At 38.6% G+C, this 14,613-nt stretch overlaps 1 protein-coding gene across 1 annotated transcript in view; it reads right to left on the bottom strand.

Moving 5' to 3' along the window:
* Positions 1 to 3,823: 3,823 nt before the first annotated feature.
* Positions 3,824 to 14,613, bottom strand: part of mep1bb (meprin A subunit beta b) — a 12,081-nt gene continuing 1,291 nt past the window's right edge. Inside the window, exons 2-13 of the mRNA XM_016452611.1 lie at positions 13,777 to 13,857; positions 13,647 to 13,690; positions 13,458 to 13,536; positions 13,130 to 13,247; positions 12,799 to 12,977; positions 11,964 to 12,182; positions 11,552 to 11,710; positions 9,080 to 9,295; positions 8,072 to 8,539; positions 6,096 to 6,275; positions 5,697 to 5,919; positions 3,824 to 4,088 (exon numbers count right to left, since the gene is read on the bottom strand). Coding sequence (XP_016308097.1) covers positions 3,869 to 4,088; positions 5,697 to 5,919; positions 6,096 to 6,275; positions 8,072 to 8,539; positions 9,080 to 9,295; positions 11,552 to 11,710; positions 11,964 to 12,182; positions 12,799 to 12,977; positions 13,130 to 13,247; positions 13,458 to 13,536; positions 13,647 to 13,690; positions 13,777 to 13,857 — 2,186 coding nt within the window. The 3' untranslated portion in view covers positions 3,824 to 3,868. The remainder of the gene's footprint in view (positions 4,089 to 5,696; positions 5,920 to 6,095; positions 6,276 to 8,071; positions 8,540 to 9,079; positions 9,296 to 11,551; positions 11,711 to 11,963; positions 12,183 to 12,798; positions 12,978 to 13,129; positions 13,248 to 13,457; positions 13,537 to 13,646; positions 13,691 to 13,776; positions 13,858 to 14,613) is intronic.

Below are 14,613 nucleotides of genomic sequence, written 5' to 3'. Positions count from 1 at the left end.
CACACACACACACACACAGACACACAAACACACACACACACAGTCATCCGCTCCTCACACCAGCATGACTGTGTAAAGTCCTGTGATGCAAAACAGTATATCTGTAAGGAATTATACTGAAACCAACCACACAAACAGTTCCTGGTTTTGTTATAATAAATCTTAAATTTATGACTCTAAAGCAGCTTTTCTTGTGGTGCTTTCTAATATGAGTGTTGGGGAAAGTTACTTTTAAAAGTAATGCATTACAATATTTTGTTACTCCCTAAAAAAGAAACTAATTGCATTACTTAGTTACTTTTTATGGAAAGTAATGCATTGTTACTTTTGCATTCTACTTTTTCTTGCTTGTTTGTTCTTGATATAGTTCTATTTTTGGCAAATGTAAAAAACCAAAAGTTAAATGGATAAGCCTATAAATATAAATTCACGTCTAGAGGACGCAGCTCAAACAAAGCTTCAGCCATGCTGCTGTTCTGGATCGCATGAAGTTCAGCTCTCTTCATCAATACAAAAAATGAAACACAAATGTTATGTTTATCTAAAGCCATTTTTGCTCATTAGTATGGATGAATTGGATCATCGAAGGTCAGCAGCAAAGACATTGGTTATTTTCACAGCTATTTTCTTGTAAATTAAAAAGCCATGCATTATTTTACTAGTTACTTGAAAATAGTAATCTGATTACGTAACTCTGGTTACTTGTAATGCGTTACCCCTTCAAAGCTAAAGTGTGTCATTCTGTCTCAATTCCCAGATTAACAGAGCTAAGTGCTCTATAATGATGAGTAAAATTAATCTTTATTCAATGAGATCACACCAATTTCATTTGATGCATATTTTAAAAAGACATCACAATACCATTGTGGTTTTTAAAGAAAATATTCCTAATCTAAATTAAGCATGACTAACAAATGTTTTTAGTTTTAAGCAAAAACTACTTTGATATTTAGCTTTTGTTTATGGCCAAGTTAAACCAAAAATTATTATAATGACCTACATGAAGTAACATTTTGGCTTGTGTGTAAAGAAAAACTGGTAAAGCACAGACTGTCCAATTTACTCAAATTTGTGTTTCTCTTCCAAAACTTGACTATTAGATTAAACGATGAAGGGTGAATGTGAACCAATCACTTAAAAATTATTTTTGATGTTGACGTAATAAACTTCAGTTCCCAGCATGCTTTGCATGGGACTTAATGGGTAGAGTAAAACTGAACTTGAAATTAAGTATAATGTTTTTGTGTTTTTGAGCATGATGAGAAAAAGGGAAGACTTGATAGTGTTTAATACAGAAGTGTTTCAGTTTCACTGGGTTACATTACGGTGAAGAATGAAGCTCGACCTGAGGACAGATGCATAAAGAACATGAGGTTCTCAGCTCTGGCCCTCCAGATCCACTTTCCTGCAGAGTTCAGCTCCGACCCTAATCACACACAGCTGAACAAGCTCATCAAGCTCTTCAGGTCAGTTTGATCCAGGTTGAAGCTAAATTGCAAGAAAGTGGACCTCAGGAGTCAGAGTTGAGAAAGCCTGGAGCAGACTTAGCAGTTAGCATGCAGTGTATTAATGCACGCTATCAGTAGTTAACTGCTACTTAATGTGGTCACTTATGACCAAGTTATGTGAACAAATGAGTGAGTATAGAGTGAGACTTGTAAACATAGCTGTGTTTGTGTGAGCAGCCTGACGTCAAAACTGACTCCACACATCTGTTTGTTTGACCACAGGTGAGGTGTTCTGGAAACAGGTGATTGTTTATTTGAGCAATTCTGGTGCCCTTCAAGAAATGACTCCGTTTCACATCTCTGTGTTCTGACTGCTCTGACAATCTGATCAAAATGTGAAATTTAGTCATTTTTGTTTATTTTAATTTTTTTCAGTCCTGTCATGAAAACTGCAGCTTCATTTTCATAATGACTGTTTTAGAACTTGATTTATATATAGATATATAAGCAACAACCAAAAACCCTGTGTTTGAAGGCTCCAGGGAAGTGAAACTGAGTCAGAGAAACCTTCTCTCAGTGGAACTGATGTGAAACAATGAGGCTCCAAACAGCTTTAGCAAACTGATGAAAACACACACACTTCTCTGACTGAAGCTGACAGCACGGCCTGTGTAATATCTCTGTTTCTATACGACAACAGATAATGTCCAATCTATTCACTTTGCTCAGATTTATTTGGAAAAATAAAGTAAATCCTGTTCAAAGGAAAACTCTGACGGGAAGTTATAATGAGCGCGGACAGTGTTGCCAGATTGGGTGGTTTTGAATTAGATTCTGTGGGTAATAATTGGTTTTGGGCTGGTTTGGGGTCAGTCTGGCGGTTTTCAAACATCTAAACTGTACAGCAGGGGTCACCAAACTTGATCCTGGAGGGCCAGAGTCCAGCAGAGTTTAGCTCCAACTTGCCTCAACACACCTGCCTGTATACCTAGTAAGAGCTTGATTAGCTGCTTCAGGTGTGCTTAATTAAGGTTGGAGCTAAACTCTGCAGGACACCGGCCCTCCAGGACCGAGTCTGGTGACCCCTGCTGTACAGGCTAATTGATTAACCAACAAAACCCAAGTGTGCTTGTACTGCATCCAATCAGCCATCATGATGTTACTAAACACACACGAACACTGCAGAGTCGGCTGAGGATTCACGAGTGAGGGGTTTTTAGCATGATGAACGTATAGCTGTTTATTCAAGTGGTCACAATGCCAGAGTGGTCAGAATATGAGTTAGACGGTAAAGAGGGAGAGCGACTCGACTCTATGTATCGATACTCGAAACCACGATCAGCAGTGCAGCGATTGGCTGCGGCAAGACAGCAACGTAATGACATCATATAATTAAAAAAGACACCTGACGAACAACTTGACAAATTTTTGGACTTTTATAAAGAAACAGCCCAGCGAACAAAACTGCATAAATGTTATAATAGATAAATGAAATGTGCACTGTTTTTATTTCATTTACATTTTTTACATGATTCGCAATTCACTCTTCTTTTCCTTTCGGCTGTTCCCTTCAGGGGTCGCCACAGCGAATCATCTGCCTCCATCTAGCCCTATCCCCTTCTGCATCCTCTTCTCTCAGACCGACTACCTTCATGTCTTCCTTCACTACATCCATAAACCTCCTCTTTGGTCTTCCTCTCGGCCTCCTGCCTGGCAGCTCTAACCTCAGCATCCTTTTCCCGATATATTCACTCTCCCTCCTCTGAACATGTCCAAACCATCTCAACCTGGCCTCTCTAACTTTGTCTCCAAAACATCTCACATGTGCTGTCCCTCTGATGTACTCATTCCTGATCCTATCCATCCTCGTCACTCCCAAAGAGAACCTCAACATCTTCAGCTCTGCTACCTCTAACTCTTCCTCCTGTCTTTTCCTCAGTGCAACTGTCTCCAAACCATACAACATCGCTGGTCTCACTACTGTCCTGTACACCTTTCCTTTCATTCTTGCTGGTACTCTTTTATCACACAACAAACCTGACACTTTTCTCCACCATAACCCATACTGTATATACACATATTCAGATTAATAGTTGTTTTTTCAGTGGTTGATTTAATGAAAATAGTATATGTGTGTGTGTGTGTGTGAGAGAGTGAGTGTGTGTGTGTATGTGTGTGTGTGAGTGAGAGAGTGTGTGTGAGAGAGTGAGTGTGTGTGTGAGTGAGAGAGTGTGTGTGAGAGTGTGTGTGTGTGTGTGTGTGTGTCCTCATTACTGAGATGTTTGTTGTCTAATGTAATGACATTTAAACATGAACAAAATGCTTTTTGGGGCCACTGAATGAATTACATCAGAGAATCATATCAAAGCATTGTTTGTTTTTAATGAGTCATAATGTACATTAGAGGAAAGTTCAGATCTTCATGCGAACGAGTGCATGTTATTCATGGTGATTCCCTCTCCTTCACGCTGCACTTTCCTCTGCTGCTTCTTCACACAGATCACACTGACCACCGTCACCATCAGCATGAGCACAAACACAGCCACAGACGCCAGCACCGCCGTCAGCACGCTGCTCTGAGCAGAGCTCTTAAACTGGCACCTGTCGCCGTAATGCCACCAGTCCTGTCCCACCACACACCTGCACACACACACACACACACACACACACACGCGCGCGCGCTTCAGCTGTTACTGAAGACTGAACACTGAACATGACAAGCACTAAACTCCTGCTCACTTATCCAGATCATACATGTCTAGTCGAGGAACTCTGTCAGGGTTTCTGAAGGTAAATTTAAGACTTTTTAAGGCCAAGTGAAGAAAATTTAACAAACAAATTTAATGTAACACAATACATCAATATGGTCTCTAAATGTAAATGTCTTGCAAATTGCAACTGATCTCTATTACTTTAGAATTTATTAAAAGAAGGAAATAAAAGAAAAGAAAAATAGACAAAGAAAGAAAAAATTAAATCGCTCAAGGTTTGAATGGCTCTACTCACAAACACTAGAATATAAAAATATATTTTACTGCAGCTTCTGATCACACTGTAATAAAGCGCTGCTCTTCCTCAGTATTTCTGTCTTGTTTTCCAGTTCAAAGGATTCTTGAATCAAGACACATTTACTGGAGAAGCACAAGGACAGAAGAGAAGAAGTCTTGTTTTCTGAGAAATGGATCAAAATGAAGTGAGTTTATGATTTAAACAAGAACAAATATCTGCCAAAGGGCTCAGAAAAATACACTTAAACAAGCTTTCATTCCCCGTTGACAGATTTTTGTTCTTGGTTTAGTCATAAACTCATTTCATTTTGATCAGTTTCTCAGAAAACAAGTATCTTGATTTAAGAACGTTTAGATAGTTGGACTGGAAAACAAGACAGAAATACTGATGAGAATATTCCTGTTGTGTCCTGAATTTATCCTGGTTTCACAGGCAAGGCTTTAGTCTAGTCTCAGACTAAAATGCACGAGCTGTTTTAACTGAAAGAAACTTGCACTGATTGATCTTAAAATATATCAGTGCCATTGTTTTGTCTCAAGATGCACACCAGTAATATTTTTTCTAAGGCATGTTTATAAAAGATACTTAAATGTCCAAAATTGAACTATGATCCGGGTTTAACCTAAGCTCTGTCTGTGAAACCAGGTCTAAGTCTTTCTGCTCTGATTCAAAACCTTTTCAGACCTTCATTTTTGTAAAACTAAATTAAAATGAGAAATGAACAACTAGCTGAAATAAAACGTTTTTAATATTTTACTGTATTTCAATTAACGTTTATTTTATTTCAAGCAGTTCACTTTTTTATGGTTTTACTTAAATTTAATAACCCTGTCTTACATTAAAGATAAATAAATTCTAATTGTTTTATATTGTAAATTGAGTTGTATAGTTTCTCATTTTGTTTGTCTTTTTTTATACTTGCAATCAAATACATTAAAATTAAAGTCTTTATAATAGCAATGAAATACTTTAGCTTAATATTGTCTGCAGTTGCAGTGCTTCATGGGGCGTGTAGTTCGTCTCATTAACTCATGTCTTTTTATCTCATTTCATTTAAACTTTTTTTTTTTTTTGCTTTATTTAATTTTTTTGTAATTCACAGAAGCTGGTTGGTTTGATTCATGGTGAATAATTTTTGGAAAACCCTATGGAAAAAAATGAACAATGCAGTTGGTCGCAGCTGTGTTTTTAACTCTATGGCACAATAATCGGTGGCTGATTTGGTGTGTGATGTGTGACCTGCACACGGCGTGTCCCGCGTCGTCCAGCACACACACACCGTCATTCTCACACCGTACGGACACACACGGGTCAGGAGGCGCAGCGCTGGAGGTCACAGGGTTCACAGGGGTCACAGGGGTCATGCTGCTGCTGTCTGGGTCTGGTGTTACAGAGGAAGCTGAGTTTGGTGGATTTGTGGTTGTGGAAGGCAAGGGCTGTGAAACTACCAGATGAGAGATATCTACAGGAACATAAACAGATGGACAACAGAACACGGTCTGCTTTCATTGGAGTAGAGCAGCGTGAACATTCTGCTTAGCATCTACTATTGTGTTGCTCTGAAGAAATGCATTCATTGAAATGCGACTTTTCACTTCCAGAAGTCAGTGTGAATAACTCAGTTAGTGTGTTTCTCACCCTCCATAGTGAGGAGGAAGATTGCGTCTCCGCTCTTGAGGAAGTCTCGGCTCAGCGCTCTGGCCTGCGTCAGGAAAACCGGCGTTCCAGCGCCAGGACCACGGAAATACTCCGTCCCACCGCCTTCTGTCACCTTCACACCTACTTTACGCGGATCGTCCCAGAAGAAATCTCCAGTCCCTAAAGATGAAACGCGAACGAAGTTCAGTGATTCCACAGGATTCTGGTCATTTAGAACGGTCTGTAAATTCTAAACTTAAATGGTGAAGCTATTTGTGCTGCAAACCAATGTGTTTATATATACAACAATGCATTACAATAAAATGTGACCCTGGAGCACAAAAGCAGTCTTAAGTCGCTGATAGCCAACAATACATTGTATGGGTCAAAATTATACATTTTTCTTTTATGCCAAAAATCATTAGGATATTAAGTAAAGATCATGTTATATGAAGATATTTTGTAAATTTCCTACCGTAAATATATCAAAACTGAATTTTTGATTAGTAATATGCATTGCTAAGAACTTCATTTGGACAACTTTAAAGATATTCTCAATATTTTTATTTTTTTGCACCCTCAGATTCCAGATTTTCTATCCTAACAAACCACACATCAATGGAAAGCTTATTTATTCAGCTTTCAGATTATGTATAAATCTCAATTTTGAAAAATGTACCCTTATGACTGGTTTTGTGCTCCAGGGTCACATATGATAACAAATATCAACTATTTTTGAACCACTAAAATAACTGGAAGTGAATACGAAGACTCACACATTCAGGTTACAAATGCCTGTGTCCGCTTTTACGTTAAAAATAAATCAATTATAATAGCTTTATACTGTCAATTTTTTTTTATTTTATTACTTAAATTGGGGGTGGATCTTGGTCATTCAGAAAGGTTTGTAGATTTTAAAATGAAATGCGTTAATCTGATGCACTTTGGAAGCCAAACGAAGAGCTCCGACTCAGAAATTAGTAACATGTCTGCACTGAACTGTACTGGATTTTAAAGTGGACTCAAACCTCTTCTTAGTTTAGTTAGTGACAGTGTCTCACTCCACATTACATTCACAACGGTGTTTCAGGAAGCCAAACAATTTTAAAATAATAATAACATTAATATATATATGTATTATTATTATCTAAATACATTAATATGTTACTACTGCAATGCAAAATAAACTGTAAAATAATTATTTCTTATTATTTTACTTTACAGTAGTAAATTGAAAATCCTGTTTTAATTTCTTAACTTGCAAGAGTTAAACCAGAAGTAAAATTACAATAGTGTCTTAATTTATTTTTCTTCACTTGCAAGTCTTAAACTCTCGAGCTTTTATTTTGGTGGAAAACTGCAGGTGGATCTTTAAGTTTCTGAGACTACAGCTTTACAAACGCTTCCCATTACACATCCACACTCTAAAAGAATCCGTAAAAATAGGACACAATGTACTGTATTCATCAGAATGAATTTTCTGTATTTATTTTTTACAGGTGTTTTACCTGTATTTTGAATGTTACACTGGTTGTGTTGTGTTTTAGAGTTAACGGAAATGTCTGTAAAATTAATGGTTACTTTTTCTGTTATTTGACACATTTATTTTCTTACACTGCAGCTAAACGTTGTAATCCATCCACAAAAAGTTTGAAATTATGCAAATTTGAAAATAAAGCATAACTGAGACGCTGAAAACACTGGCTCACGAGCTGATCACGTGAACACAGTGCTGCTCTTCACTTTGAAACACGCAGTGCGAGAGACTATCATTCGCGCTTCGATAAGCCATATCACAATTTCAGCTTTGCCAGATGCTTTGCCAAAGCAATGGCACAAAACACAACCATTTTTGGTTCATTATGAAACAGTAGGAGCCATTAAAGCTTGCATAATTAACAGGAAACACTGGATTCCTCTTAGAAAGTGTAAACATTTTGAGAAACCCAACAGGACGAGATGATCGCGAGCCTCACCTTCCACAGTCATGCTGGGGTCTGTGGTGACGCTCCTCTGGTTGTTCATGCGTCTGCGAATGTCTGCGTTCTGGTCCATCAGCATCATGGTCATCTGCTTCCAGCGCGCGGGCCAGACCACACCGTCCTCCACCGCTCCGGCTCCGGATGTCAGGTGCGCATACGCTCCCAGCTCTCCCGGGGATCCGGCTGTTCCGTTGGGATACAGGCCCATCTGGAAGCTGTAGCCGTCTCTAGACGTGAAGCGTGGGCTGTAAATGGCGGCGTCCATCGGCGTGTTCTCCAGGACGCTCCTGAAGTCCTCGATCCTCCACACGTGTTCAGGACAGCTGGTCTCTGAGAGGTTGATGTCGTCCAGTGAGAGTCCCCCGGCGTTCCCGCTCCCTTTGATTCCTTCAAAAACCACTCGGAACTTTCTGGAGACGTTCAGGCTGACGTGATGGAGCTGCCACTGGTCACCAAGAGGAGCTTTCAGAGAAAAACAGAGTCGTTGATTAAAGCAATAAGCCCCAAGTATCCATGGTTTACAGTGAATTTATAACAGCTAAGGGCGACGCGAAGCGGAGTGCCTAAAACCCCCTTAGCTGTTATAAATTCACTGTAAACCACGGCTTTACGGGGCTTATTGCTTTTATAAAACGGTTATTCCATATATGTAGGTTTCACAAAATAAAACAGAGCAAATAAAGTGTAATGATATTAATAAAAACAGTATTCTTCCACCAAACAATGTAGCTCCTCAGAATCAGTTGTGGTTGCAACAAAGTGGTTGCCGAGCAACAGACAAACGTAAACAAAGGTGTATGTTACTTTGTAGAGTCATTTACAACAGCTTCGAACGCGGCTCAGCCAATCAGAATCAAGCACCGGAACTCTCCGCTTTATAAATCTGATATATGTACGGAAGCTGTCTTATAATAGTCACCTTTTAAAGAAAGTCCAATATTCATTAATCCAAACAGTGATGGAGATTCGACCCTCAAGCACTCTCTAGATTAACATCCGTACCTTTAACCTCGTGAATGAGCCGCAGGGTCCCGTCGGGGTTTGCCGTGTCGTACTCTCGAGTCCAGATCCTCAGCCGGTCATTAGCGTGGCCGTTGTTATAGAGGAAGATCTGCAGACACTGGAATCCCCGTCTGGGATAAAGAACCCTGCTCTCCAGCAGAGCCCTGTTCCCCTCCGGCCCGCCCGCAGTGCTGAAGTGCATGAAGTAACCCTTTCCTGAAAACAGGGCGGACATCAGCGTTTAACAGAGCGGAAATGAGCTGGACTGTGTGTGAGCACTGCAAGGCTTCCACGTTTCAGAAATGAGTGATTATGAGAGGTGTTTGCAGTCAAAGTAGATGACCAGACATTAAAAGTAAATTGGTGCATTCGAGTACGCCAGAGACGTTCATATTTATAAGTTGGGAAGTCGTAATTATGACATCAGGTGCATTCAGATCTTATTGGTCGAAGCAAGATGGCAATGTATCTTTTCTACTATTTTTTTAACTCTCCAATCTACAAAAATCTACCAAATAATGAACAAAAAATGTGCATCAGGTGTGTTTCTGCTTTTTTTTTGTCAATTTATGCTTTAAGTTTATAAAGGTGTGTTACATATTCTGTGGTAATTGTACAATACTGTGGCGTTTTGTATATGCGACTTGCAAATGAAAAAAAAAACATAAATTATGTACAAATTTACCGTAAATACAGATGCTGTGCTTCACTCGGAAACTCTGGGTTTAAAGAAAATCCTGAGTTTCCCACTCATAATGATGATTTCAAATTATTTTCAAATAAATTAGCGTTAGGGTTAGTTTTAGAGATTTTGTCATTACGTGTTTAACCTTGTCTTGATTTTGTAGGGCTCTAAAACACATCAGATGTTTGAACAAGTACAGGATTTCTGCTTCAACAGCATTCAAGTACAGTTACTGAAGTCATCTGATTTGAGTAACACTTTTTTGCACCCTGATGAAGGCCTGTTTGGGCAATTACATGGTAGAGTTTTAAACATTTAGTCCCCCTAATAAAGGCTTTTCATACTAAAATGTTTTCATTTCACAAGGAAACATTCACTACTATATATATAGTACATAACATAGATACTGTACATACTATATTTACTATACCGCCCTATTTGAAAAACATTGTTTTTATTTATGTAACATACAAAACACCGGATTGTGTTTGGACCCTAGTGATGCTTTTAACGCCAGTAATCATGACCTGGGTTATTTAACCAAATGGGTTACCCCATGTGTAAAAAGTTTAGGTTTCCAGTCTGATTCTGGCCTAAAGTTTGACAAGTGATTAAGTCGTGTTTTTTCCATCTTCGCTGCCTGGCCAAAGTTAAAGCATTTTTATCAATGAGAAACTTTAAAAAAGTAATTCATCCATTTGTCACTTCTCGCTTAGACTATTGCAATTCACTCAATTACGGGATCGATCGCTCGTCCATGGAGCGTCTCCAACACTCTGGAACAACCTTCTCGTGGCCGTCTCTGTCTGTTATTAAATCTATGCTTAAATCTTATCTATTTGAACAAATTATGGTGGCTTAAAAGCTATTTCTAATAGTATTATTACATTGTTTTTTTGTTTTCGTAAACCTTCACATTTTTGATTATTTGTTTTATTTGTCTTAACCTTCTCTACAGCACTTTGGTAAACCTATGGTTGTTTTTAAATGTGTTCTATAAATAAACAAAACAAACCTGTTACACCCACGAAATGCACAAAGTCACATGACAGGAGGCAGAATTGGCTAATTACCCTGTTAATGTGATAATGCCGGTCCACTATTTTGACAACCAGATTGAAAATCAGGCTGAATGGCCTGAACAGCTGGATTGGGCTGGAATCAATTTAACAACTCACTCACATCCAGTAATAACAGCACTGGTTCTAGTAAACTGTATTGCAGTCATATATATATATATTGGCTGGTGTTCCATTTGACTTGTAAACTGAAAAATCATTTCAGAGATTTCTGTCGTCTTTCAGTGATCTATCTGTGTTTTAAATCAGCACCCTGTTTAGACTAGAGAGGTCATATTCACATTGTAAATCTTTACCCCAGATTATTATTTTAAAGGGACAGTTGAAATGAAAGTCATTTAGATTGTCATACAGGACAACACAACAGGAGAAGCTATAGAAACTCTGGAGTGAAGTGCAAATTTTCATTCGGCTGAAGTGAATGACAAATGCTGCTGAGCTCCAGAGAGGACCAAAAAACACCATAACAACATCAAATAAGTATATGAAGAGTTCATTCGCAAAAACCGATACACGCCACTTTTAAAAAAAAAAGAGCTGATTGCCGTGCATTATTCTCCACATATAGAGCGATCTGAACCCTAAACACGTTTTGTCAAAAAAGCCGGTTTTGTCCACTTTCAAGGCATCGCTTCATTTTTGGGTGAAGCATTTCAATTTTAAAGAACTGATTGAACTTTATAAATATTCAAACTGCAGAAGACTTGCCGTCACAGCGTCCCATGTTGGTGTAGTCTGTGTCTGGTCCACCTGCGGCTCTGGAAACACGCTGCCAATTTGCATTATCTTCATTTTCACGGCTTTGGATCATTCCACAGATGTTCTCCGACTCAAAGTCACAGGAGTCCAGAAATGTGGAGGAGCTGGCTGTGAAATAACCACACTTTAAACATTCACACATGCTCTTCTGTATGATATAGTCATTACACTTGACCACTGTTGACTCGTTATCATTAAGAAAGTCCCTCTCACTAAATTAGAATCCAATCAAATTGCTAAATCTGTATTAATACCCAGCCCTAAGCAAGAGGAACATCAAGTCCAGGACTGTGACAAACTAAACCACATTTTATTTAGTAAAGTGTTTTGGATCGTTTTAGATCACGTGTAAAAGCATCACAGCATTTGTAGAGTCGGTTGAGTTTGAGCAGGTCGCTGTCGCTGAACTCCATGCGCTGGCCGATCACATCGCTGAAGGCCGGGATCCTGGTGACGATGGTGGGCTCGGAGCCGTTCTGAAAGGCTTTCTTGCTGTAATGCATCATGGATCCGTAGTCGTAGGGAACGTTCAGGGCACTGGATGTGCTGTCGTTGTATTTGTTGAAGTTATGCTCCTTGCCTGTGAAATGAATGTGAACATGTCACTTAAACTCTGCGGACCCGGATATGGGTCCAAAATCATAAAAAATGTTTATGCTTCATTTGCAAAGCCTTCCTTATATGGTATCAGCCCATATATGGTATCATTTGAAAGCTTAGAGTGTCTTCTTTACAAAGCACACCATTACTTTTGGTTTTATGATACATAAATCAGTAAAATGAAGCTTTGCGAATCATTTTTCCGAAGAATGTGTATTTTTTATATAATGCTGGATTTGTTTCAGCTTTTGTCTTCTCCAGATGTTAACTGATGGACTGGAGTGCTGTGGATTATTGTGATGTTTTAATCAGCTCTCGTTCTGACGGCACCCATTCACTGCAGAGCATCCATTGCTGAGACACTGATGCAATGCTACATTTCTCCAGATTTGATGAAGAAACAAACTCATCCTAATCTTGGACGGCCTGAGGGTGAGCACATTTTCAGCAAATGTTCATTTTTGGATAATGAAACAATGTTTTGATCATAAATCCTTGCGGGAATTCTAATTAATAATAAATAGCATTACTTCCCAATGTTTATAAAGTAGATAGATCGATCTGCAGTTTCTCAGGTCTTTGTTCATGTAAAGCACCTTCAGTAATGCGGTCCCAGATGATGGAGACGTAGTCGTCCCGGTCGGAGCGCGACTGCTCGTGCCAGAAGCCTAACGCGTGGAGAAACTCATGCTCGATGGTTGCGATACGATCACATCCACTGCCGATGGACAGCCGCTGTTTGCCAACACGCCGGTTCCCCACTGATGAGAAGCAGCTATTCACACACACAAATATATATAGAGAGAGGGTGGATTCTTTGACAGTTGTCACACTTATGACCATGAATTAAATCACCAACAAATCACTGTGCAGCAAAATCATTTTAGTGCCAAAGCCAATAGTATAAGCACATATGTAGCAGCTCACCCGTTGCCTTTAAATACAGAGATGTAGTTTTCTTCTCCACTCCAGGGTTTGTAGTCGATGCATGACTTCAGTCGATACTGTTCAAAGGCCTTCAGGATCACGCCTTTGGCATTAATATCTGTCCATAGAGAATTTGGTATGTTAGGGGTTAATTAGTCTAGCATAGCATTTGACTAAAGGCACAAGGTCTAAAATGACAAAAAAAAATGTCAAATTACATGTTAAAATATTTTACAGTAAAATCAAATTATTAAACAATAATCCAATACTGTTTTATTTTAATACTATATATATACAGTATATATAGTTTCTGACTGAAGATACTCACCCAAATCATCCTCAAGGTAATAAGGAATCACTTTTGGCCATCTGTATTCATCACCAATTATAGAATTTCTCCCCAGATTCTGTGACAGAAACAGGACGTTGTTAAATTCTGTCACGTACAGCAGTTATGCTCTATGAACACAAACCAAAAGACGGATTTGATTGGTATCAACAAAATATCATCTCTTACCTCATCATATACAATATCTCCCTCAAAAAGATCAAGAGCAGCCTCTGAAAGCATGAAGAGGACAGAAATGCCATGATAATTCAGACAAACCACACCAGACGCGTGTGGAGCCGGTGTAATGACCTCTCACCTTCATTGATATCAAACAGATCCTCTTTACCGCCATCGACATTATATTCTGCAAAATCAGTGCTAATGCAGTCAGTCACAGCTGTTACTGTTGTACACTTTATCTTTGTCTATTAAATACATTTGCAGCAAAGAAGAGAGAGAAAGCACCCTTACCGATCACCCGTTGTGTTGCCTGATAGACAAAATATGATGAGATAAACAATATATAAACAAGATCTTTCAGTTGACAATCATATTAATACATGCCGAATTATTCCAGAACAACAAAACAGATGAGTTACCGACAGTGTTGGGGGTAACGCATTACAAGTAACACTAGTTATGTAATCAGATTACTTTTTTCAAGTAACTAGTAAAGTAACGCATATCTGAGTTACTTTTTCAAATAAGTAACACAAGTTACTTTTTTTTCCCAATTTATTGACTGACAGCTCTCCTGTCCCCATGCTGAGAGAAATCAGAAGATGTTACTGTAGTTCTAAAATAAATATGAATATGCATTAATTCATCTCACTCACTCACAAAAAAAACCCCCACAGATTCAGTATTCTTCAAAATGAATAAAAATAATGCAACTCAGAATATGACGCAAACATGCAATAATTAAATGTTAAACAACGCAAATATGCTTTATGTATTTAATCCTATTCTATTAACCAATGTCTTTGCTTCTGACATTTGATGATCCAGTTCAACCGTACTAATAAGCACAAATTACTCTAGACAAACATTTGTGTGTCTTTTTTTATTGCTGAAGTGTGTTGAAATGTCTTCTTCTGCATTCTACTGTACGGATGTAAATTTACTTTCCCTTCAGCCTGAGGCTTATTCATTT

The sequence above is a fragment of the Sinocyclocheilus anshuiensis genome, unplaced genomic scaffold (genome assembly GCF_001515605.1).
Source record: "Sinocyclocheilus anshuiensis isolate Anshui unplaced genomic scaffold, SAMN03320099.WGS_v1.1 scaffold1152, whole genome shotgun sequence".
Lineage (NCBI taxonomy): Eukaryota > Metazoa > Chordata > Actinopteri > Cypriniformes > Cyprinidae > Sinocyclocheilus > Sinocyclocheilus anshuiensis.
This window is presented reverse-complemented; position numbering and strand designations above follow the sequence as displayed.